A 27079-nucleotide genomic window follows, 5' to 3' on the forward strand; every position below is an offset into this window, starting at 1 on the left:
AGTCACCCGAAGAACATACGACGGAAAACTACCAAATATTTTTCTTCCGCATCTACACATATATTTTTTTCCGTGATCGAATTACGTAGATACCAGTTTTACGAACTGTACACACGTACAATCCCGTGTCGTTCAATCTCTTGAGGACACGGGACGGGTTTTCTACGGCTAGGTGATATTTTATTCGGTGTGAATAAAATCATTTTTAGTTTGTTTTAAGTTTATTTAGTCAACTACAATTAAACAAAATAAAAATAATGAACAATGGCACTTACTTGTTGTAGAGCAGAACCGCAATTAAAAAGGGAAAGTCGAACTAACAATATCGGCTATCTCAACAACCCCCAACGGGACACAAACCTAAAATAATAGTTTCAAATCATTTTTTTAAAATATTACAAATTTTACTAATTTAAGATTAAACTAAATATTTATATTTAACAAAAACTGGACAGCACTTCCCCTAAAAATGAGCATCACCCATTTTTCAGGGAAAGCCTGCAAGTAAACAGTACATTTCAAAAGAATCCAACACACATATCATACCAATTAACCCAACATATTCATACCAATTAACCTAAATTTATTTGATAATTTATTATTAATAATCTAAATTTATTTTATAATTTATTATTAATAATCTAAATTAACTATTAATATCACGACAAACTATTTAACAAGTTTAAAATAAGATCACCAAAAGTACAATAAACTTAAACAAATTAACCTATAATTATTAATGAACAATTTAAATTGCCTAAGAGTACAATTATATATAATCTAATAAAACACATTAACCTAATATAAATATAAATAAATTAACCTATAATTAAAAATAACATAACCTAATTTATAAGTAAATAATCTAAACTTTGTTAAGAATAACCTAAATTACAATTATATAGCCTAATTATAATAATCTAACCTAATAAATAATAAATTAACATAATATAATAACTTAAGTAAAATTAATATAAATTACCATAAATTAACCTAATTGTATTTAATTATAATTATATCTAATTCCAATTATATCTTATTAAAATTATATATATACTAATTTTAAATTTAATTAAATTTAATTAAAATAAATTAACAAATATATTAAATTATACAACAAAGACTCACTGTCAACATGAGGCTGAGGCGGCGATCGGCGGTCCAAGAGGCGGAGGCGGCGGTTGATAAGCTATTATTTTACGTAGTTTTTATAGCATTTATTCGTCAGTTTTCAGTATTTATTCGTAAAATAAAAGCTTAAATAGTTAGGATTTCGTGTTTTGTAGTTTTTAAGAATAAATATTAAATCTTATCATTTTTGGGGTATTTATGATTGAAACAGGGTCAAATAGTCAAAGTCAGAAGAATTCAGAAAACCGGAGGCAAACCCAAGTCCAACCAGTTCGAGTTGAATCGAACCGGTCAAGACTCAAAGAGAGGCAGATCGGCCGGCTGAATCAGGCCGGCCCTGACACCTGGATATGGCAAAAATATGTTCGTATTGAAATAAGGCAACAAAATTCTGAAGTTATCACATCGGACCTTCCATAATCAGCAGAATATTGCATTCACACTCAAAAGAGTGCTCTTTCTTGACTTGCACACAAAGAAGTGGACTTTGGCAATAAGATAAAGGCTCATTAAGGGAAGAAGTTATGCTCTTTTGGAAACAAGACAAGTTAAAGATTGGTCCACTCAAGTTGATTATGGAAGGACTTGATCATTACTCTACTTTCAAAGGAAAGAAGATATAATTCTCAACTTTATTATGATTCAAGACTCATATGGAAGGATGACATCTTTGGCTTGAACTCCACTTCAAGTGACTCTATAAATAGACCCCATTTGTATAGAGAAATCATATCATAACTTAGTGTAGACTTAGGCTTCGCCACTACAAATACTCTTTAGTATAGATTATTTCTATCTTCTATTTTCTCATGTACTCAAGTTATAACTTATCCATTGTTATAATTCATATGATAATAGGTAACTAAAACTTTAGTTTGAGGGTTGATATGAACGTTTATTTATATAATTGGTTGGCTTTGGATATTTTGGTGATTTATCGTATTTTGGTTATTGAACTTAATGCTTGTATTAAATTGAGAAATTGATTCATGATACATGTTTAGTTAACTAATTGAGAAATTGTTAATTGAATAGATCTAAATAATTGGAAACTTAAAGGACAACGCCACGAGAGTGGGTAGGAATTTAAGCAATCTTGAGTTTGCTTCACAATCACAATTTAGTTGGTTAATTGGTTTTTAATAACACGAGAGTGAGTTAATTATCGATTAATTAATAAGTGTTGAAATTTGGTGTTAATTAATATTCTTCATGCATGAATGTTTTTGATCAATTCATTCATTGTTTCATGTTTTAATTATTGACTCGAGAGAGCTTAGTTAAAATAGATCAGTTAATCAACAACGTATGAATTAATAACACGAGAGTAATTTAATGAATACGTGTTCTTAAGGGTTTGCTTAATAAATATCGTTTAATCATTTGACTAGGTTCATTATGACACGAGAGTGAGTAATTTGCCTATAATTTGGTTACTTGTTTATTTTTATCCGTGGTAACTCGAGAGAGGGCTATGAATGCTTTAGACTAGCTTGAACTATAATTTTGGCAATACAACTAAGTGTGATCATATCGGTCTTTGAGGTTCGAGAGAGCGGGATTCAATATTTTAGAATGACTCGATTCTAGATAATCACTAAGATATTCATTGTTCATGATTTTATATTCTTATTCGGAATTATCAACGCTTGAACCTTTATTCTTATTATTTACAAAAATCATCTTTTAAATCATTTTTACTTTATTGATTTTAATTACTTAAATTATTTGTTACTTGGTTACTTTTAATTATTTTGGTCACAAAACTCGCAAACCATTTTCGTAGCTAACCGGTTAAAAGAATTCTTAAAATTGGTCATTAAAGCCATTGTCTTTGTGGGATCGATATCCGTACTTCCGGATTATATTACTTGTGCGATACCGTCACTTGCGGTTAGCAGTCAACAGCGGTCGGAGGTCGGCAGAGGCTATCACCGGAGGAGAAGACTGTTTTTTTTTAAATTAACATCTAAACTATACAATTAACCAGTAAAAGAAAAGAAATAGAGGAAACTTACCAGAATAAGAAGAGATGGCGGCGGCGGCGATTCCAATAGAGAGGACGGCGGCAGCGGCGGCAGCGGTTCCAGTCAACGACACTGTGATTGCAAGGAGAGGAGAGGGTAAGGCAGGGGAGAGGAGAGGGAAAGATAGCGGGGGAGAGGAGAGGGAAAGATGGCGAAGCGGAGGAGAGAGAAAGATGGCAGCGGGTTTCTGAAAATTGGAGAAAAGAAAGAAATGAGGGAAGAAGAACCACTGCAAATATTTATTACATTTTAGCGACGGATTGTAATCCGTCGCTAACAATCACAAACCGTCGCAAAGCAGACTTTAGCGACGGATTGTGAAATCTGTCGCTAAAATCATTCAATTAGCGACAGATTCCACAATATGTCGCTAAATTGGTCTTCAAAAATGGCGGGGAAGCTCCCGCCATTTCAAATTAGTGATTTGGCGACGGATCATGAATTTCGTCACCAAATCCGTCGGTAAAAATAATTTAGCGACGGATTTAAAATCCGTCGCTAAATTCCGTCGGTAATACACTGTTTTTTTAGTAGTGTTCCGGTTAAGTACTTAGGCTTACCTCTTGTTACCTCTAAACTATTTAAAGAGCATTGTAATCTCTTATCAATATGATCATTGCTAGAATCTCATCTTAGGAAACTATTTGCCTCTCCTTTGCTAGCAGGTTGTAGTTAATTAACTTTGTTCTCCCAAATATGTTTGCCTATTTGGTGCACTACTTTCTTATTACCTAAAGTAATGATTAAAAAAGTGGATGACATTTGTAAGAAATTACTCTGGCATGGCAATGATATTGCAAGGAAACGAGTCTTGTTAATTGGAAAGAAGTTTGTTCTAAGCAATATTTCAAGTTCATAACTTCGCTGGCTTTGAAGAACAGATTAATGACTACGGATAAACTGATAATCTGAAAAGTGATTAATTCAGATACTTGTAGTCTCTACAATATTCATAAAGAAATTTTGAGCATTTGTTACATCAATAAATCTTGGAGCATTTGTTCTTTGAGAGTCGATTTTCAGAAAGGGTTTGGAAGAAATTTTTTTCAATATTATGGAGCTTAAAAGGCAAAATTGGGAGTAGAAAAGTGAATCTTTTTATTACAAGGTTCGTTAGTACTAAATGTGCAAAGGGCATAAGACTTATGTTTAGTATCTACCATACTTGGAGAACTAGAAATGAGACGATATTCAACCAGAAGATGCTGTTAGCATATAGTATAATAGAGAGTGTCCTTTTCGCTGTTAAGGCTGTTAGACGTTTTTTTATTTGTAGCTGTTTTTTCTTGGTTTTCTATTCTTTGTGCAAATTGGATGCTTCTGGAATTTTTCCAGCTAAGTTGTATTAGTTATGCTGAACTAACGTAAACAATTAGAACATTGTGTTTAAAGTTGAGCTATAAACTTTAAAAGAAATGATATTTTAAATATAATTTTTTTATAATTGAAAAGAGACAGTATCTATGAGAGAAATTGAAATTCACAACCTTAGCAATGTTTATATCATTTAAATTACAACTCGTTGATTTTAAATGCAAATTTGGTTTTTTTTTTTTTTCATAAATTGAACTCATATATATCGGACCCTTAAAAGTTCAAAATCATGATAAATCAGGGTAATTAATTCTGAATATCACTGAACTTTCGAATTTTTTCATTTCAGTCACTAAACTATTTTTTTTTCATTTTGATCACTGAACTTTCATTTTTTTTCATTTTGGTATTTTCCGGCCAAAAATGCTTAGGTGGCAGCCGGAATTAATTTTTTTTAACCTGAAAACTTGCCATATATGCATTATTTGATCCAAAAAGTCATTTTTAAAGTGAAATTATATATGTTTGATAAATTTTCAAAGTAAAACTTGTAAAATCCGGATGTCACATGTCAACTTCCGGCTGCCACCTAAGCATTTTTGGCCTGAAATACCAAAATGAAAAAAGATGAAAGTTCAGTGATCGAAATGAAAAAAAATAGTTCAGTGACTGAAATGGAAAAATTCGAAACTTCAGTGATCTTCAGGATCAATTATCATGATAAATCATATTTAAACACTCCTGATGGAGTCTGCCTTCTGAACCGGTGAGTGAACCTGCAAAACAGGGTAGAAGCTAACCGGACGGTGGTTGTCCGATTAACTCTCCGATGCTAAAGTCAGTCTAGAGCTTTGAGCAGCGTTTTGAGTATATGAATGTAATTGTCATTCTAGGCATACCTCGTGCTCCTTTTATAGTAGTCGAATATACCTAGTAGAGTTGTATTAGGCAGGTGAATCCTACTTTATAGGGATTCGGTAGTATCGTAGAGATTCTCCTGATTTGTCGAGATCTACCTTAATCTGATAAGAGTCCTATTTAGGAACGTCTTCCTAAATAGTCTTATCTTCCTAAAGTAGAGCTTATCCTTCCATATGTAGTGTTTGTGTCCGAATAGGACAATATTTCCATACTTAGTCGTTTACCCGAATCCCGGACCTGACGCGCTTTCGGCGGATCATGTGGGATTCGGTCTTTATTAGTGTGTTATCGAATCTTAGAGATCCGGCATCTCCTTCATATCTTTCGGTCTTCAGGGGGAGTCCGGTGTCGCCTGAGAGTGGATCTCCTGCAACTCGGCTCCATTATACTTACAGTACGATTCGGTATCCATCATTAGCCCCCCCGCAAGTGAGCTGAAGTAGTTTGGCATTTATGCCTTAGTGGATTTTAGCTCTTTTGGAGCTGAGTTCTTTTATATGGGCGAGTCGTTTTATATTCCGGGCGAGTCGTTTCATATGTTTGTGGGCGACGTTTCATCTTTAGTAAGATTCTGCATTGCCACGTGTTGTCCATCAGTAGAGGGTTATGACTGGATGAAGGACAAGTGTCTTCGTGCGCTATTAGTTGGTCCTTATTTGTAATTATGGGATCTCGTCTTTTCAGTTTCTTTGGTTCAGGCTATATAATTGTTCATTTTCTTTAATTTTCTTTCTTCTTCAACCTTTGCTTTCTCTGCAACTGCTAAACCTTCGATTTCTTCAAGCTTTCTGTGGGTTTTCTTCTTCTGCTGTCAAGATTCCTCGTTTTCAAGTTGCTCCTTATCTTTCTTTTGATCCTGCGTATTTGCTTGCGAGGTATTTTACCTTTTCTCTAATTTAATTTCTTGGTAGTTTTTCAGTTTTGATTTTATTCCTTCTGTTCTTCTTGTTCTTCGTCTTGTTCTTCGTCTTTTCCTCTCTTTTGATCTTTTAGAGTTTTAATTTCATCATCATTCCGTGTTTCCCCCCCATTTTAAAAAATTTTAAAATGTCAGAAGTAACTGAGGGGGCGAAGGGTGCTCGTGATGAGCTAGAATATACCCGGAGCTCTTTGTCAAGAGAGCAGATACTCGGTTATGCCGAGGAATTTAGCTTTCCTGAGTCGTATGTTATTCTGAGACCGGCAAAATTGTATCGGGCGATTAGCACCGATTCGCCTTCCAAGATAGTAATTTTTCACGAACAGCTTTTAGCGGGTCTTAGGTTTCCCTTAGAGTCTTTAATCGTAGAGGTCTGTCATAATTTAGGTGTTCCTTTGGGTCAACTGCATCCGAACGCGATTCGCCTTCTTTGTTCTTTTATGGAATCGTGTAGGGTTCGGATGCAGGAGCCTTCGCTTGCTCTTTTTAATTATTTTTATGTTTTCTCCCGTCGAAAGGGTGAGGAATTTATTTTTGCTGGTGGTCGACCGAATCGATCTCTTTTTAGTCTTCCTTCTTCTTTGAAGGGTTGGACCCCTAAGTTTTTCTTGGTTCAGCATTCTTCTTTCTCCTCTTTTTCGCGGAGTTTTACTTCTAGTAAGGTTTCGCTTACTAATGTACCTGATCTGGCCGACGGGGAGAAGGACTTCGCCCTGTCTTTGCTGTCGGATTGTCTTTTGGATAAGCCCAAGTACAGCGTTCTTTTAGAATAATATTTGAGTCGCCGTGAAATACTTTTGGCGGGTCTTCCTTTAGAAGGTATTTTTCTAATCTTCTGTTGTTATGTTTTTGTTTTGTAGGATGTCGACTTCTCTTGAACATTTGCTTGACAATTTTCATGTCGATATGACTGTAGATATGGGCGAGGTCACTAGTGGCGTTCCTAATCCGTCTACGATCGCCGTACCGAATCTGACTCCTGATTCGGTGGATCTTGGTCCTGCTTCCGGCGATCAAGTTCCTGCTGCGACTTCTGAGTCGCCTTTGCTTCCTTCGAAGGAATCAACTCCTTCTCTGAAGGGGTTGCCTACCGCCGGCCAGAAGCGTCCTGCTGAGGACCAGGCTGGAGCTTCTGCCAAGCGTCCCAAGAAGAAGAAATCTGCTGGGGTGTCTATCGAGGAGGCACCTCGGTTTGCAGCTTGGGCGGACGCACAAGATCCGCCTCGACTTTCAAACGTCGCCATTCTTCATGCTTGCATGGAGAATATTATGATAAAAGAGGACATTGAGTCCATTGATCGCGAACATGGCGATAGTTTGGCTGAGTTCGCCTGTCTCGGCGGTTTTTCGGTATGCTTTTTTTTCTTTTGTTTTATATTATGATTTGCTTCTCCTTTTTTCTTATTTGTTGCTTTCTTTCTCAGGTGGTCCAGTCCATCGCTGTTTTGGAGCGCCGCCGAAGGGATGCGGTGGATCAACTGAAGAAGCTTCAGAAGGATTCCGAATCCTGGCTTTCCGAAAGACAGAAGATGGAGGAGGAGGCTGGCGAGGCGACTGGTCTGATCCAGCAGCTGAGGTCTTCCGTATCTGCCAAGACTCGGGAGATTTCCGCTTTAGAGGCTCGGGTTCGAACTTTGTCCGAGGAAGTCGAGTCTCTACAGTCTTCTTCAGGTGCTCTCACTAAGGAGAGGGATGATCTGAAGAAAGAAGAGGGGCGTCTCCGCCGGCGATTGGGTGACTCTGGGAGCTTTTATTCCCAAGTCATGACTCAATACCGGTTGGCGATCGGGGCAAAGCTGCGGGAGCAGAATCCTGGCGTCGATCTTTCTGGAGTCAATCAGTTGGAACCTGCTTCTTTGGCGAAGGAGGTGAAGGCGAAGCTTGATAAGCAGAAGCAAGATGCTCTGAAGAAGGCTTAGTTTTTATTTTCTTCTTTTTGTATTTTTGCTTTTTTGTATTTTTTGCTTTTGCCTTATTTTTGTATTGGATCGTAGGCGGATCCTTTGTAATTTTGCTTCTGTGAATATAATGATCTTTTGACCATTGCTTTTCTTTAGTTGTAGAGTTAATCTAAACTCGTTTCTTATTTTGAGAAGTTAATCTAAACTTCTGCTGGTGTAATTTATTTGTAGGTCCGAACGGATCCTTTTATTTATTTGACTCGGACGAGTCTAGATTAATTTTTAACTAAGATTCAAACGACTCTTGTTAAATTGTATGTATTAGGTCTCGAGCGAGCCTATAAGATTTGCTTCGCCAAATCGCCTTTTATTTCAAAAATAGAAATAAGTACATGCCATGAATTAATCTATTGATAATACTTTCTCAGGTGTTCTACATTCCAATATCTGGGTACCATGGACCCAGTTATTGTCTTTAGTCTATATGCGCCTTTGCCAGTAGCTTCTTCTATGATGAAGGGGCCTTCCCAATTAGCCTGCATCTTCTTTACTCCTGCGTTTCCTCTGCCAACTTCCGCGTTTCGTAAGACCAGATCGCCTCTTTGAAATTCTCTAAAATTCATTCTTTTGTTATGGTATCTTGCAGCTTGCTTCTTGTATGTAGCGGCTCGGGCTGCCGCTTCATCTCTTCTCTCCTCTAGTAGGTCTAGACATAGCCTTGTTCTAGCCTCACTAGTTTCTTCTTCTAGATAGTTTACTCTGATACTGGGTATACCAATTTCTACTGGAATTACTGCTTCAGTGCCGTAGGCGAGCCTGAAAGGTGTTTCGCCAGTTCCTTTTCTAGGAGTTGTTCTGTATGCCCATAGAACGCTGTATAATTCTTCTGCCCAGTTCTCCTTATACTGAGAAAGTCTCTTTTTTATTCCTTGTGCTATGGTTCGGTTGGTGACTTCTGTCATTCCGTTTGTCTGAGGGTGCGCCACCGAAGTAAATTTCAAATTGATCATTAGTCCTTTGCAAAATGCCTTGAACCGCTTGCAATTGAATTGTTTGCCGTTGTCTGCTATTACAGTGTGGGGTATGCCGAATCGGCATATTACTTCGTTCTTGAAGAATTCCTCTACTTTGGCTGCGGTGATGGTTGCGACAGGCGCTACCTCTACCCATTTTGTGAAGTGCTCTATTGCGACGATTAGGAATTTCACTTGATGTTTTCCTGTTTCGAACGGTCCAACTATGTCAATCCCCCAAGTGGCGAACGGCCATGGGCTTTCCATTGATCCTTGAGGCACTGCTGGTACACGACTGATGTTGTCGTGTCTTTGGCATTTATCACATTTCTTGACTAATGCTTTCGCGTCTTCTTTGATGGTTGGCCAGTAGTATCCCTGGAGTATTGTTTTTCTTGCTATGGTGACTGCTCCTTCGTGCGCGCCGCATATTCCTTCATGGATTTCCTTTAAGATGGATTCTCCTGTCTGAGGCGAGACGCACCTAGACCATGGATGAGTTAATGAGGTTCGGTAAAGAACTCCGTTGTGAAAAGAGTAGTTGGCAGATTTTCTGATGGTGCGAATGGCTTCGACTTTGTCTGTTGGTAACTCGCCGCGGTCTAGATATTTGATCAATGGAGTCATCTAGGAGTCGGCCTCCTCGATTGCCACGACTTCTGTTTTTCTGGTGCTTGGCGATTCGAGAATTTCCTTTAACTGCATTTTAGCGAATAGATCTCCGAGTTCTGATGCTGATTTGGCGATGGCGTCGGCTTCGGTGTTTTCCTCTCTCGGGATTTGAATGATTTCCCATTGTCCTCCTTGTGCTTCCAGCTGTTGGAGCTGTGTTTTGACTTGATTCAGGTATTCGATCATCCCTGTTTCTTTGGCTTGATATTCTCCCTTGACCTGATTTACCACCAGCTGGGAGTCGCTATAGATCTTTAGGATTTCCGTTCTTATTTCTAATGCGAGGCCGAGGCCTGCGATTAGGGCTTCATACTCAGCTACATTGTTGCTGGCGGCGAATTGGATGTTTACTCCATATTCGATTCTGATTTTTTCGGGTCCTTTGAGGATGGCTCCTGCTCCAGCTCCTTTTTCATTCGATGCTCCGTCTACGTGGAGTTCCCATACCAAGGCTGGTTTGGGTTGGCCAGTCTCGGTTGGAGTTATTTCTGCTACGAAGTCCGCCAAAGCTTGTGCTTTTAGAGTCGGACGAGGTTCGTATCTTATGTCGTGTGTCGCTGAGTTGGATGGACCAGTGAACTAATCTTCCGGAAGTTTCTGGTCGTTGGATCGCCTTTCGCAATGGTTGATTTGTTCTCACCACAACGTTGTGACTTTGGAAGTAGTATCTCAGCTTTTTAGCTGTGGTCAATACGGCCAGTGCCATTTTTTCGATCTCGGGGTATCTTGTCTCCGCGCCCTTCAGGACTCGACTAATGTAGTAGATTGGCTTCATCTCGTTATCTTCTTCCCTCACCAGCACTGTCCCGATGGTCTCGTGCGTTGTGCTGATGTATAGGTATAGTGTCTCCCCTTTCAGCGGTCTGCTTAGCAATGGAGGGGTGACGAGGAACTTTTTTATTTCTTCAAAAGCGTTCTCGCAGTCTTCATTCCATTCAAATTTTTGTGTTCCTTTGAGGGCTTTGAAGAAAGGCAAGCATCTTTTTGCTGAGCAAGACATGAATCTACCGAGTGCTGTGATTCGCCCGTTGAGTTTTTGAACTTCATTTATGCTTCTTGGTGCCTTCATGTCCATAATTGCTTTGATCTTCTCGGGGTTCGCCTCTATTCCTCTTTGAGATATCATAAATCCCAGGAATTTCCCGCCTTGTACGCCGAACGTGCATTTGTCAGGGTTCAGCTTCATTCCAAACTTATTCAGTATGTTGAATGTTTCTTCAAGATCTTTTGCATGGGTTTCTTCCTTCTCGCTTTTGATGATTAGGTCGTCTACATACACCTGGACTCGTTTTCCTATCTCGTCTTTGAACATGAAATTCATAAGTCTTTGGTATGTTGCTCCAGCATTTTTCAAGCCGAAAGGCATTGCCGTGTAGCAGTAAGTTCCTCCCTCCGTGATGAATGAAGTTTTTTCCTGGTCTTGCTCCTTCATCTGAATTTGGTGGTAGCCTTGAGCTGCGTCGGCTAGGCTATACATCGCGTGTCCAGCAGTAGAGTCCACGAGTTGATCGATATCTGGGAGAGGGTAGCTATCTTTAGGACACGCTTTGTTTAGATCGGTGTAATCCACACACATTCTATTTTTTCCGTTGGCTTTCTTTACGATAACTACGTTAGCTACCCATTCGGGGTAGTGGACTTCTCGTATGAATCCTGCTTTCTCCAGTTTTTCTACTTCTTCAGCGATTATTTTCTGTTTTTCTTCCGAGAACTTCCTTTTCTTTTGCTTCACTGGGTTCGCCGCTTCTGCTACATTTAGATCATGAGTAATGACTTGGGGGTCTATTCCGACTATTTCTGATGCGTTAGCAGCGAAGGTTTTGACGTTGTTTTTCAGCATGGCCGCGATTTCGCTTTCGATCTTTGGGTTCATGTTTGCGCCGAGATTTACTCTTTTCTCCTTGTCGAGTTGGAGTTTCTTTGTTTCGCCTTCAGGTGCTGTTTCTTTTTCTTCGATGTCGTGATTAAGGATTTCTTCTATTGCCATTGCTTCGCCTGATTCTTTTATTGCTTGTTCGTAGCACTTTTTCGCCTCGGCTCGGTTTCCTTGTATCGTGATAATTCCTTGTTTCGTCGGTATCTTCATGGTTAGTGCCTTTATGCTTGTCACGGCGGCTGAGTCGTGGAGGAAAGGTCTTCCCAGTATCGCGTTGTATGGCAGGTCGATTTCTACGACGCTAAACCGTGTAGGTAATTCCTCGCTTTTCCTTGTTCTTCCTAGCTTGACGTCGAGTGTAATTGTTCCGTTGGGCTTAATTGGCAAGCCCCCAAATCCTACCACAGGCGTGGCATTTCTTTTTAGTTCCGCTAAGTCTCCTCCTAGGCTTTCGTAGGCCTTTTTTGTTATTAGGTTTATTGCGCTTCCTTCATCGATCAGGATTCTCTCAACGTTCCAGTGTTCGATGATCATGGCCACTACCAGAGCTTCGTTGTGCTCTTCAGCTATTCTCCCGAAGTCCTCCCCGTCAAAAGTTACTGGCGGAAGAGTTGAGAGTTCTGTTGCTTTTCGTTTTCTCTGTGACGTTTGATCCTTCAGGTTTACTCTTTCAGAAGTCATCTTCTTCAATGAGATTTGTTTTTGAGTTCAGAAAAGCTCCTTCTTTTGAAGTTTAGTTAAGCTTTTCCCACAGACGGCGCCAATTGATGGAGTCTGCCTTCTGAACCGGTGAGTGAACCTGCAAAACAGGGTAGAAGCTAACCGGACGGTGGTTGTCCGATTAACTCTCTGATGCTAAAGTCAGTCTAGAGCTTTGAGCAGCGTTTTGAGTATATGAATGTAATTGTCATTCTAGGCATACCTCGTGCTCCTTTTATAGTATTCGAATATACCTAGTAGAGTTGTATTAGGCAGGTGAATCCTACTTTATAGGGATTCGGTAGTATCGTAGAGATTCTCCTGATTTGTCGAGATCTACCTTAATCTGGTAAGAGTCCTATTTAGGAACGTCTTCCTGAATAGTCTTATCTTCCTAAAGTAGAGCTTATCCTTCCATATGTAGTGTTTGTGTCCGAATAGGACAATATTTCCATACTTAGTCGTTTACCCGAATCCCGGACCTGACGCGCTTTCGGCGGATCATGTGGGATTCGGTCTTTATTAGTGTGTTACCGAATCTTAGAGATCCGGCATCTCCTTCATATCTTTCGGTCTTCAGGGGGAGTCCGGTGTCGCCTGAGAGTGGATCTCCTGCAACTCGGCTCCATTATACTTACAGTAGGATTCGGTATCCATCAACTCCTAACTAGAACCTTATATTACTCTAAAATAAAAAAAATAGAATAAAAGAATAAAAAGAAAAGAAATATAAAATGAAGAGAATAGGAAAGTCACCATCTTCACCATCTTTCTGAATCCCATATCGTAACTTTGTTACATGAGAGGATAGCCAAGCCCAAGCCTCTCTTTATTCACAAATTAGCTTAGCTATAAATATAAATATATATATTTATATGCATATGCACTCACATATATTACAAACTTAAATATATATATATATATAAATACAAAACAAGAGTCTAGAGAGAAACAATCTAGTTCACCATTTTAATCTTTGTTATCTTCCATTGTTTCTGTGATGTATAAAATCTGGAACTAATATTCATTTTTGTCTGTCTTATAAATATATAATCAACCATAGGAATTACTACAATTTAGAAGAATATATTAGATAGGTAGAGAAAAAGAGAGGGAGAGAGCAAAAAAAGAGGGTCTCTCTCACCCTCTCTTATGCCTCCTTTCATCAGATCTTTCTATATTTCTTTTGGTCTGTAAATACTTTTTTCTTTCTGGGTTTTCGATCTTCTTACTCATTCATTCATCAAATTTGATCTTCCAGAGGTTACATGTTTGCTTTTTGATTCAATCCAAGACTGCCCATTTACTCTCTGTTTCTAAATATCCAAGCTTTGTTTTGTTTCTTTTGCCAAGGTATTACGTTTCTTATTGTTGTGTTGTGCATTGTTTTTGTTATCTTATGTTGCCATCTGATTGTGGGTGCCAATTTAGATCTGTTGTTTGATTGCGAAACGATGCGAAATGGTTTCGTTTCGATGGTGTTTTGGTTGTATGATTGTTTTGTTGATGGATTTTGTGTGCAGAAATGGAAATGGAGCTTGGAAAATTGTTTATTGGTGGGCTTTCTTGGGATACGAATGAGGAGCGTTTGAGGGAGTATTTTCAATCGTTTGGCGAAGTTATGGAAGCTGTCATAATGAAAGATCGCGCTACAGGGCGTGCCCGTGGCTTTGGTTTTGTTGTTTTTGCTGACCCTGCTGTAGCTGAGAGGGTTTTGATGGAAAAACACCTTATAGATGGTAGACATGTAAGTTTTTATTTATATTTGAATTTGTGTCCTTGATTTTTCCCTTCTGTTGTTTTGAATCATAATTGGAATAACAACTACTGATATTTATGATGCTCTATTGGTTAACAGCCAATTCAGTAGTATTGATGGAGGTACTTTATTGGTCATATGTCACCATCAGACAAATATAAAATACTGGAACAATATCTATATCTTCAGCCTTCAGAGGACAGCAAAGTATTAGTTCCTTAGATGCAGGACCTACTGTTTGATTGTGTCCAAGTTCACATTTTGGAAAATGTAAATGCCGAAAAGAAAATTTAATTTCAATGTAACAGAATCAGGCACATTTATAAAACTGACTGTTTTTGTTTAAAAGGGAAGTAACTGGCTGAATGATAGTGAATTTAATTGGAAGGCAGAGTTAGTTGTCAATGAAAAGGATGGTAACTAATCTTATTGTATAGACTGTTGCTAATGGGAAAAATGTGGGTGCTATACATGAATTTGGTAACATAGAATTGAATTTTTCTAGTTAAGGAATATGTCTATAGGATTTTATTGCGAATACCTTGAGGTTGGTAGGGTCGCAACTGCTAATTATTTTCTTTAGAATTGAAATACCAAATGGTTGCTTGTTCAGGCATCAGTTGTTAAGCCGCCGAATGATTCTATGCAGCATTTTACAAGCAAATGAGGCATGTGCAACATGAACAATAATAAAACATAGTTTCTATTTTTCATTTAAGTTTAAGCCGCATTAGCAGAGAGTTCCACTATCATTGTGGATGGAAATTTTAATGACTTTCATGGGCAAAGCTGAGAAGATATGACCTTCACTCATTACTCATTTATGGTCATTGCATAAGGCTTTGGTTATTTTTCAATTGCATTACCACGCAAGGAGATTGAAAATACGTTTTTATGTAAACATGAAAATGTGGTGTGAACTTTTTGTTATTTCAATTATCAGGTAGAGGCGAAGAAGGCAGTTCCTAGGGAGGATCAGAACATTATGAACAGAAACAGTAGCAGCAGCTGCTTACATGGATCACCTGGTCCAGCTCGTACTAAGAAGATATTTGTAGGAGGTTTAGCATCTACAGTCACAGAGAGTGACTTTAAGAAATACTTCAGTCAGTTTGGGATAATTACTGATGTTGTGGTTATGTATGACCACAACACTCAAAGGCCAAGAGGGTTTGGATTTATCACTTATGATTCGGAGGAAGCAGTGGATAAAGTGCTCCGCAAAGTCTTTCATGAACTCAATGGTAAAATGGTTGAGGTGAAGCGGGCTGTCCCCAAAGAACTGTCTCCTGGGCCAACTCGGAGCCAGTTAAGTGGGTATAATAACTACAGTCCAGGTAGAGTAGGCAGCATCATGAGTAGTTACACTCAGGGATATAATCCGAATGCAGCTGGAGGACTTGGTGTTAGATTGGATGGTAGGTTTAGTCCTGTTACTGTTGGCCGTAGTAACTTTTCTCCATTAGGTCATGGATTTGGGATGGGGGTAAATTTTGAGCAAGGGCTGAGTTCTAGTTATGGAGGAAATCCAAACATTAGTTCTAACCTGGTCTACGGGCGACTGAGTCCTTCATATAGTGGAAACTCAAACAAGTATGATAACCATATTGGGTATAATGGAAGCAATGGTGGAAATAGTTCCGTCTTGAATCCAACAGCTCGAGCTTTGTGGGGTAATGAAAGCATTATAAATGCTTCAAGCTCCACAAACTCTAGCTTTATGGTCTCTGGAACTGGGAACTCAGGAATGAGTTCGTTTGGCAGTTTTGGAGGACTCTGGGGTTCCTCATCTAGTTCCGGACAAAGTGGAGGTGCTGGCTCTGCTTTTAATAATGGCAGTCTTGGCTACAATAGTGGTGATATCAGTGTTGGTCTTGGAGGGATAGGGTATGGAAGGAGCAGAGGGACAAGTGCTGCACCATTTTCATCTTATACTGTATCAGATGACGCCTACGACAGACCTTATTCAGACATTTATGAAAATGCCTCAATGTATGGGGGATCTGCTTGGCAATCTTCACCTTTAGAGCTAGAAGGGTCTGCATCTTTTGGCTTTGGGCTTGGAAGTGCAGCTTCAGATGTTGTGACTAAAAATTCTGCTGGTTATGTTGGTGGTTATAGTGTTTCAAATAGACAAGCAAATAGAGGTAATTTTTCCGTCTTTCAATTCTTTTAAGCTTACAAGAAATTAATACTATTAACTCGCCACTTCTAAAAATTAAGTCGGAAGAAAAGTATCGGAAGCTGTAGAACTACATTTTCTGAGCAGTTCTTTTATTATTTTTTATTAGAGCATTATGGCCAAGGTAAACATATAGTATACTGGGAATTTTTAAAAAAAAGTGTGCATTTTAAGAATTTAGGAAAACCATTTGATTCTAGCTTCTTTCACTCTCTCTTTTGATATTTGTTATTATAGTTTTAATTGCATGTTTAACGATCTATGTCAGTTGCCAGAGGTTGCTGACGCATGAGATTGGATCTCTTTTTTAAAATGAAATGTACATGCCTTTCTGCTCCGTTTTGTCCTTTAAGCCATTATGTCAGTTATGTATTACATATAGAACCGCACTTGAGATTTTCAGCTAATAGATATTTGTTATTCGGTTTTCTGCTGAAATTCATGAACACTTTTGTCATTCTGATAACTCCTTCCACTCTAATTATGATATTTAAGTTACATTAAGACTCGTGTAGCCCTTGTTTTGTAATGAGTTTTGCTTTCATTCACGGAGCTTATGATTAGATGGAGTAATTTCAGGTGACTTTTGTTTAATTTGTTTGAACAAAAGTTAGCAGGTTCCTCTGTTGTTTCAAAAATAGAAACCTTATTTTCGAGGTAGGTTTTAATGCATTTTCCAAAGAGGTCAAATATGAAGGTTCTGATTATACGGTGATCATGAATTTTAAATGCTTTCTTGCAGAATTGAGATTGATATCATTGTTCTGGTATTTACATGCTGGTAATTTTGTTTCATTCAGGAATTGCAGCTTAGGATGATTGTGATGTGAATGTCAGGAGGATATATTGTAGGTCTGATGAAGCGGATTTCGTACATTTTCTTTGTCAAGAATTCGAAGTTTATATGAGAAGTTGATTAGAGCTAATCGGTTCGCCTGTTTTGATGAATTTATCACAGAATGCACGAGGAATTCCCTGTAAGGTTTGAGCGTTGAGTTTTTTTTCTTTCTGTTATGATATAGGTTTTTTCGTTCTTGAAATTCGATTATGATGTAAAATTGATTTGCGGGGTATACGCAGAATTACTGTATCATTCATCTTTGATGACAGTGATACAGCAAAGAATTAACATTTTCTTTTCTTTTATTTTCTGTTGTGATATCCAGCAAATTGCTGGTTATTGTCCAGCAAGTTATTTTTATAATGTATAAACATTTCTGTTCAGCAAATTGTAAAACATATTTGGTTAATATATTAGTATTGATATCATCCAGAAAACTTAAACCAAAAACAAGTTAATTTATAGTTTATGATGTCCATTGACAATGTCAATACAGAGAGTAATATTTTTTTAAAGAAAGAATTTATTTTAATCCAAAAATAAAATTGATTGATTAGCTATTACATGAATCAAAATTTTAAATGGAACATAACTTATCCTTTTATGGAGTGTTTATCCCACACAACGGATGTACTACGTCATTTTCACAACAAGCCAATAATTATTTGCGATAATTTTTTTTTATTACTTATTTTTTTATTATTAAATATTTGCACATGACTAATGTCTTATTGGTTTGTTGCACGAATGACGTGGCGCAAACATTGCGTTGTATAATTATTCCGTTTTATGATACTAATCTTGATCTACAAGAGCCATTTGAGTTAATAAAAAAAAAAAGGAGCTACCATGTTTTGTTGTCCACTAACATGCTTCACACTAATACAACAATTGGTTGCCATAACATTTTCCAGTTGGACTATTAGCCTAATGTCATTATTTTCTGCACCTGTCACATATGTCCATTGTTTCTTTTCATTTTCCTGTGATCTGCTACATAACCGACGGCCCATTCCAAGACTTCATTTATAAGTGATAACAATATAAATGGAACAATCTCAAAAAGAACTGAATTGAGTATCCTCACCTCCATAACCGATATTACCCAAGGCGATAAACAAATGCAAACACCAAGCACCTGATCGGCCAACCGAGAAGGACTTACCGTAGAATAAGATATCATCTCGGCAGACCGAGCAAACCCCAGAAATAAAAGGCTCGCTCGGCCAACCGAGCAGGATCCCTCAAAACACAATGACCATCTCGGCCAAGCCGAGCAGGATTTGCCCTGATTACAAGGACAGAGTCTGACAGAAGGTACTCTAACATTTCCAACATTCTCTGTACAGACAAAGAGAACTACATCAGATCTGTCGGCCCAGACAAAAAGGCAACAAAGGAGCATAGTATAAAAGACTTAGGAAAAGTAGGTAAAAAATGTTAATACTCTTTTCTCTCAAACCCTTAACTCTTTTCACTTCACACTTCTTTCTTTCACTAAAACGATTACTGACTTGACTGTCGGAAAAATTTGCTGGAATCCCCTTCCGGCGCCCTTCTAACTGTTGCGTTGTGTTTTTCAGGTACTTCCCTGAAGGCATATCCGGACCTTAGACGACCAGCTCCATCCGCAAGTTTTCATTTAGAGCCGTCTATGGGAAAGAAAGTAAGAAAGTTTTCCTTTTTTTCTCACCGTCGGGCAGTAGAAAATGAGTAGAGTAAAAGATGATGACCCTCTCACAAAAGAAACAAACACCCAAAAAAACACCACTGAGAATTGGCTCAATGCTCTTGCATGCAATAGCTCGTCCTGTCCAGTAACAACCTCTAGGGGTGGTACTCACCTGGGCTCAACATCTGGAGTTACTACTCACTACCCCTGGGGAATGCCCTTCTCAGGATCTATCCCATCGACCTCATTTGTCACACCCACACTTCAGAAACCCTATAAAATTTCCCTACGACCTGGCATAGCGCCCACCAATGTAACATTCACCCCGGTGATTACTGCTAACCCTTTGTCTACACCTGTAACCGAGAACCAAAACCCAACCCTGGCCCAAATACAAGATTACATCGAGTTGCATAGTCGGCAACTGGCATTCCTCCCACAGGTCCAGCAGGGCCATACTCGACCTCCCTCTCAAACCACCTCCCGAGGAAACATCACCACACCCCCCATACGTGCCAACAACACCTCCTCATCCTCCAGAATTTTCCCAAGGGGAAAGTCGATGACGCCACCCCGGTAAAACCCCAGCAAGAACACCAAATCCCAAGGAATGAACGCATGAACCAGACCGGTCATAAAACACCCGAAGAGACAAGAAAAATGGCAAAAAGAGTAGAAATCGAGGAGAGCGTACATAGCTCGGGTGCGGGGTCAGGCCAGAAGAAAAATTTGGAGTAGGAAATAACAGAAAGGGTGCGAACCGAGATGAAAAAGTTCAAAATGAGGGAACCAGAAAGCACAAGCTTCCTAAATATTGCAAACCCGTTGTCGGCAGAAATCTGAGATGAGCATTTCCCCCTGAATTACAAAACACAACAGTTGGATGACTACAACGGAACAGGAGACCCCATCACCCACCTAAGTTATTTTCAGGTAGTCATGATGGTACAAAGCCTATCCGAAGCAACAATATGCAAACTGCCCCCCAACAACTCTAAAGTACCAGCAGCTATATGGTACCAAAGTTCAAAGCAAGGATTCATTCGAAGTTTCGACGAGTTAGCAAGGGCCTTCTGAACTCATTTTGCCCCGAGCATATAGCGCAAAAAGAAATCCAGTGACATCAAGCTTTGCTACCAGAAACCGAGTGAAAGTTTGCAAAGTTTTATCGCTAGATTCAATGTCAAGGCGGTCGAAGTGGAAAATTTGAATGATGATACCGTGATAGACGCACTGAAAGACAACACAACAATGACAGCTTTCCGAGACAACCTAATAACAAATCATGTACAAACATACTCCCAATTGATGGACCGGGCATGGAACTACATACATTTAGATGAAGAGCAACGGAGAAAAGATGCTCACCCGGCTGTACAAGCCCACACACAAAGGACAACGTTCAGCAGAATAACAGGCAAGACAGGTTTAGACCGAGAGAATCATGACAGCCTATACCTCTTCGGATAGAAACATACCGACCAATCAAAATAGAAGATCAAGCCTTCATTCCTATGAACACATCAAGATCACACATCTTGATGTGGATCCAATTCAACAAAGAGCCAGTCTGATACCCACCCAGGTTGTAATACGAGGGGGACAGAAAGAAGTAGTGCCAATTTCATGATGGGCATGGACATGTCACCGACGAATGTGGAAGTTTGAATTAAAAAGCAATAGACCGACTGGTGCAAATGGGTCGCCTAAAGATTTCGTAGCACTGAGCAAAAGCTATAACTCGGGAGGAAATAACCGAGGAGAGCAAAGCAACAAAAGAGAATAGGAGCCACCACCGAAGAGGCAAAATATAGCAGGTGTAATTAATAGCAGGGGGCATGGCACACCCAAATTACAAGCGTGGTCGGCGAAAAAAGCAAAAATGGTAATAAACATAGTAGAGGTAACACATCTACCTGAGGTTGGCTTCGACGCAGCAGATGACGAAGGTGTAGACTTTCCACATCAAGATCCATTAGTAATCCCAGGTTTACTAGAAAATTTCTGGGTAATAAGGCACCTGGTAGATGAAGGGAGCTCGGTAAACCTTATCATAAAGGAAGCATATCTCGGAATAGGATGCTCAGTACTAAATCTCAAACCGGTCAGAACACCCTTAGTCGGCCTAGGATGAGCACCGGTAAGAGAAGAAGGTGTAGCCAAACTAACAGTTGAGTTAGGAAAAGAGAAAGGGACTCTAGATGGTGGCCTAGTCAGCATAACTAAAAAATTCAAATCACTGTTCATGATAGTCGACATGCCACTCGCCTACAATGTCATCCTCGGCAGACCGATGCTATACAACACAAGAGCGGTTACTTGTATCAAGTACCTAGAAATGAAAATCCCCACCTAGAAGGGCGTGGTGACAGTTAAAGGGAGGCAAGATATAGCCAAAATGTGCTATGTAGTGTTTTTTAAGGGTGTGTCCTAAATACGAGCCATAGAAACAATGGAAATACCATAATCGGATGAAGGAAAATTAGAGCCTCATGGAAAGTTAGAAAAGGTGGACCTGGCAGGGGTAGCTTCGAGATCGATTATGATAGGGGCAGAATTACCAATAGCTATAAAAAATGAGATAACCAGATGCTAGTAAAAAACGAGGAGGAATCCGTTAACTCCCCAGGAGAGATAGAGGGGGTAGATCCGGAAATCATTTCACATAAGCTAAACGTGGACCCGACCCGCAAACCGGTGAAATAGAAGAAAAGAGCTTTCACATTCGATAGGCAAATTATTATCAGAGCCGAGGTAGACAAACTATTGGCTGCTGTATTCATCAGAAGAGTATACTACCCGGAATGATTATCAAATGTGGTGCTCATAAGAAAGCCAAATGGGAAGTGGAGATTGTGCATAGACTTCACGGATCTTAACCGAGCATGCCCTAAAGACAGCTACCCCCTATTGAACATCGACCAGCTAGTCGACTCAACTAGTGGCTACGAAGTCTACTCGTTCATAGACGCAACGCAAGGGTACCACCAGATACCTATGCACAAAGACGATGAAGAAAAACCAAGTTTCGTAACCGATGAAGGGATATATTGCTACAAACAAATGCCTTTCGGTATGAAATATGCTCGAGCCACATACTAGCGGTTGAAGAATTTCGTGTCTAAGGACTAGATCGGTCATAACATGGAAGTTTATGTGGATGACATCATCGTCAAATCAAAAAAGGTAGAAGACCATGCAAAAGATCTGAAAGAGGTGTTTGAAAAGATCAAAAAGTACAAAAAGGCAAAAGTCTAGAAAAAACAAAAGCAATCACAGACATGAAAGCACCTAGAACCTCATCTCTCAAAAGGCATCGAAGTAAATCTAGAAAAAACAAAAGCAATCATAAACATGAAAGCACCTAGAACCGCCAAAGAAGTTAAGAAATTGAATGGAAGAATCACCGCTCTCGAGCGATTCGTGTTAAACTCGGCGAAGAGATGCCTCCCATTCTTCAAAACTCTAAGAAATGTGAAGAACTTTGAGTGGAATGAAGAATGCCAAAAAGTCTTTTGACGAGATTAAAAAATTACTAAGCTCACCACAGAGGTAGAGGAAAGCATGATTAGATGGATTTTACAGGTCGATGGAGCCTCAAATATGGCAGAATCAGAGGCAGAGATGGCACTAAAAGGGCCACATTCCATCAGAATGCAAGACTCGGTCAATTTGAATTTCCCAACTACAAATAATTCAGCAGAATATGAAGCGCTAATAGCAGGGCTATGAATGGCAACGGTAGTCAAGGCAGAATGCCTCAAGTTCCAAAGTGACTCATAATTGGTGGTCAACCAGGTATTAGGTTTATTTGAGGTAAAAGATCCCGGCATGAGGAAGTATGTAAACCGAGTTAAGCAGCTGCTAGCTAAAACAACCGAAGATGGTGGGAGATGGTAACTAGAATAGATCCTAGAGAAGAGAACAAAGAAGCAGACATACTAGCCGAAGCCGGAACAACAAAAGAAACAATAACAGGCATACCTTCAACGGTTCATAACTTCAGTAGCATTCAGAATCTAGAGGTGGCATTCGTAATTAACCCACCAGATCAATGGATGGAGCACATAATAACATATATGGTAAATGGAAGTCTACCAGAAGATAAAAACAAGGCGAGGAAGGTCAAACGCTAAGCACCACACTTCTATACCGAGATGGGATCTTGTATCGAAAATCATTTTCACACCCCTGGTTTAGATGCCTTACAGTGGAAGAAGGAAAATACGTCTTGGCTGAGATGCATGGAGGCATGTGTGGTAGTCACATCTGCCACCTAGCCTTGTGCCGAAAAGCAGTTCTGCAAGGATACTATTAGCCGACTCTGGCACAAGATGCTGCTGACCTGGTACAAAAGTGTGAAAAATGCCAGTACCATCAAAATGTACACCACCAACCAACTTCCGAGAAAAGCCCTATAATCAGCCCATGGTCATTCAGCACGTGGGGAATTGACATAGTCGGCCCATTTCCAACAGCCAGTGGGCAGAGAAGATTTTTAATAGTCGTGGTTGACCATTTCTCTAAGTGGGTTAAGCAGAAGCAGTTTCAACCATAACAGAAGCCTGAGTACGAAATTTCCTACAAAGAGAGATAATTTGTCGCTTTGGCATACCAAGAATCATTATTACCGACAATGGAAAGCAGTTTGACACCAAGGTCTTTAGAGAATACTGCACGGAAAAAGGGATTGATATAAGGTTTACTTCGGTGACTCATCCACAAACCAATGGGATGACTGAGGACACTAACAGAACCATTGTGAATGGGCTAAAAAAACGACTAGATGAAGCAAAAGGCCGATGGCCAGACGAGCTGCACAGTGTTCTATGGTCATACTCCCAAAGCCAGCACAAGAAGAACTCCGTAAAGCTTAACTTACGGGTGCGACGCAATGGTACCAGTAGAGATAGGCATGCCCACCATATGAGTGTAGTACTTTGACGAACAACAAAATGAGGAGAACACAAAGCTCTGTCTCGACCTGCTTGAAAAAAGAAGAGAGCAGGCCCTAATGCACATCGAGGCTTTCAAGCAAATAATGGCCACATATCACAATAAAAGTGTCAAACCCCTAACTTTTGAAGTCGGTGACCTAGTCCTAAGAAGAGAAGACATAACGAGAGGCAACGCCGGAGTATCTAAGCTCGGAGAAAACTGGGAAGGGCCTTATCAAGTTAAGAAATTCGAAAAAAGGAGGGGCTTATTACTTAACTTACTTATCAGGTCGAGACCTACCAAGGACTTGGAATGCCAAGGTCCTCAAAAGGTTTTATCAGTGAAAAATTCAGGTGGTCGAGTTTGTCAAGGGTTTTTTTCACTTGCATTCGAGTCAAAGCCAGTTGTAGAAAAGAATGCAAGTTTTTCCCCTATCAATGAAAGAAAAAGAAAAAAGAAAAAAGAAAAACAAAACCTGTCGTAGCATAAAATCAAAGCAAACCACACAAAACCGACTAAAGTCATAGCTTAAAAGGAATTAAAGCAATTGCTTTAAACCAATGAAAGCCATAACTTTAAACCGATATAAGTCATAGCTTAAAAACGAATCAAAGCAACTACTTTAACCGATCTAAGACATAGCTTAAAACGAATCAAATCCATTGCTTTAAATCGATCTAGGCCATAGCTTAAAACGAATCAAAGCCATTGTTTTAAACCGATATAAGCCATCGCTTAAAAACGAATCAAAGCAATTGCTTTAACCGGTCTAAGCCATAGCTTAAAATGAATCAAAGCCATTGCTTTAGACCGATATAAGCCATCGCTTAAAAATGAATCAAAGCAATTGCTTTAACCGATTTAAGCCATAGCTTAAATCAAATCAAAGCAATCGCTTTAAACCAATCTAAGCCATAGCTAAAAATGAATCAACGCCATCGTTTTAAACCGAACAAAGCTATCACTTTACACCGATAAAAACCATGGATTTAAACCAACCTAAGATATAGCCTCGTACCGACGCAAGCCATAGTTTAAAAAAAGAGCGAGTAATCGACTCGAACCACAAAACAGATCAAAACTATTATTTTAAAACCGGGACAAAACTTAGTGAATAAACAAATAAAATATAGACAAAATCAATGAATACACATCCAAAACAAACCGATATATTACTTTGATAAAAATCACATCATTACAAAAAGAAAAGCTGTTCAAATAGACCTAGTCTATTACAGCATCCTCAGGCACTGACATACCATGTCCGGAAGGAGTACCCCCTCCCTCACTTAAACCAGCTTCCTCGTAATGACGAACATCAAGAGGAAGGGTAGGAGACCTAGTCGCACCATCGCCAGTCTCGGTCACAATAGCATCCATAGGCGGGACATTATCATCCTCAAGCTCTTTCCGCAGCTCGGCCTCAAAATCTTCATCACTTCGCTCCTCTTCGGTCTTCCGGTCAGCAAGGATCTTCTTGTACATATCTTACATGTCCAAATATAGGCATTTAGGGTCAGCTTCAGGACAAAGAAGTGGCCCAACATGCTTTTTAAGCTCATCTTCCATGGAATCGGTCAGCTTGGCAAACTAAACCATCATGTCATTCTGCTGGGTTTTGATGATCTTGGTAGTATCATCAAGAATATTATGAAGTTTCACATAGCTTTTATGAGGACCAGCTATAGTGATATGCATATCTGATTTCTCCTTAGCAATATAGCTAGTCAACCGGTCCCGAATCTCAGCCTTCTCCGACTCAGTAGAATCTCTCAAACGGGCAAGCTCGTCTTTCTCCTTGACCATCTTAGCTAGCTCCTGTGTCAACTTTTCAATCCGAGCATTAAATTTCTCGGTATTGCTAACCAAAACAGACTCCATATTTGCTCGCTGCAGCTGCTCCTTCTCCAAGTCGGCTAAGGCTGTGGTCAGTTTTTTTCGATCATCAGAAGCCTGCTCAGCTAACTTTTCTTGATGCGACCGGGCACCCAGCAATTGGTTCAGCAGCTAAAACAACCGAGCAAAAACTTGTTCAAATAACAATAATACAACTAAATAAGGAAAACTTATTCAAAAGTCACAATCCTGAAAAGAAAGGAGATACTTGTGTCAAGAAAATCTTTCGCATGAGTAGCGGCCAACGCATCCCGGTCACGAGGCAAAGAAACGATCTTTTCCAAACGAACCGCAGTGGTAAGGGAGTCCACGGTATCTTCTTCCGACTTATCCCTCAAATAGCGAGCAATAACACGAGGGGACAACTTCAACTTGGCCGCCTCAGCCAAAACGGTCTTCGCCTCATCATTTACTTTTTGTTTCTTCTTCACCGGAAAAAAACCAGAAGCTTGTTCGGTAGCCGCAGCAGAAGTGGCACCTAAACCAACCACGGCGGAGGGATCATCTCGGTCGCCGGCCATAATGGCATCATCTTTCTCTACCAGCCCGTGAGTCTCACCTTCCCGAGACCATGAAACTTTGACTTTGGCTCTTACGCTTCATGGTCTTAGACAAAGGCAGAACTGATGCCAGCGGTTAGCCACAGTTATTGCCATAGGCTGCTTCCTGGCAGCCTTACAAACACTAGCACCAACCTCGGTGGCTGACGCAGTCTAAACTATCCCATCACTACTCTTCCTCCAAGCAGTAGAGAACGCATCCATGTTAAACACTGCAAGAAACATAAAACGGGCAACACACATAAATAATAAAAATTCAAAACCGAGAACAACCTTCCCGTTTCAGGTCGAATTTTACAGTTGGACTATTAGCCTAATGTCGTTATTTTACAATTGGACTATTAGCCTAATGTCGATATTTTTTGCACTGTCACATATGTCCATTGTTTCTTTTTATTTTCTTATGATCTGCTACAAAACCAACAACCCATTCCAAGACTTGATTCATAAGTTTAGTTACTTTGACAAATAGGGAATACTTCATATTATTCCATATATGCCACAATATCATTACAAAAATAAGAAAATCGTCCTTCTCCAGTTTCTCTTTTGCCTTCAGTGCAAAATCTAAAAAGCTTTAAGGCCATGTTTAGTTTATGGAATGAAATAACATGAAATATAATAGATATTCTATGAGAAATGGAATAGCTATTCTTTACTTTTTGAAAAGAGTAGTTATTCCACAAAAAATATGAAATAGCAATTCCATGGAGTTACTATTTCATGAACCAAAATGAGGAATAATTATTTAATACGGA

General features: G+C 39.4%; 2 protein-coding genes across 2 annotated transcripts; both read left to right on the forward strand.

The window, feature by feature from the left end:
• Positions 1 to 7162: 7162 nt before the first annotated feature.
• LOC130015027 (uncharacterized) lies at positions 7163 to 8355 on the forward strand. The gene is made up of 2 exons (XM_056104417.1): positions 7163 to 7662; positions 7737 to 8355. The coding sequence occupies exons 1-2, from the start codon at positions 7174 to 7176 to the stop codon at positions 8229 to 8231; spliced, it is 984 nt and encodes a 327-aa protein (XP_055960392.1). The 5' UTR covers positions 7163 to 7173; the 3' UTR covers positions 8232 to 8355.
• A 5031-nt stretch (positions 8356 to 13386) lies between these two features.
• Positions 13387 to 17560, forward strand: LOC126664427 (heterogeneous nuclear ribonucleoprotein 1-like). The gene is made up of 4 exons (XM_050356809.2): positions 13387 to 13826; positions 13997 to 14220; positions 15176 to 16379; positions 17215 to 17560. The coding sequence occupies exons 2-4, from the start codon at positions 13999 to 14001 to the stop codon at positions 17226 to 17228; spliced, it is 1440 nt and encodes a 479-aa protein (XP_050212766.1). The 5' UTR covers positions 13387 to 13826; positions 13997 to 13998; the 3' UTR covers positions 17229 to 17560.
• Positions 17561 to 27079: the final 9519 nt, after the last annotated feature.

The sequence above is a fragment of the Mercurialis annua genome, linkage group LG1-X (assembly GCF_937616625.2).
Source record: "Mercurialis annua linkage group LG1-X, ddMerAnnu1.2, whole genome shotgun sequence".
In the NCBI taxonomy this organism is placed as follows: Eukaryota; Viridiplantae; Streptophyta; class Magnoliopsida; order Malpighiales; family Euphorbiaceae; genus Mercurialis; species Mercurialis annua.

Coding starts and splice junctions, on each gene's coding strand:
- LOC130015027 (XM_056104417.1), top strand. CDS start 7,174: ATGTCGACTTCTCTTGAACATTTGCTTGACAATTTTCATGTCGATATG. Junction 7,663..7,736: donor CCTGTCTCGGCGGTTTTTCG/GTATGCTTTTTT, acceptor TTTCTTTCTCAG/GTGGTCCAGTCCATCGCTGT.
- LOC126664427 (XM_050356809.2), top strand. CDS start 13,999: ATGGAAATGGAGCTTGGAAAATTGTTTATTGGTGGGCTTTCTTGGGAT. Junction 14,221..15,175: donor ACCTTATAGATGGTAGACAT/GTAAGTTTTTAT, acceptor TTCAATTATCAG/GTAGAGGCGAAGAAGGCAGT.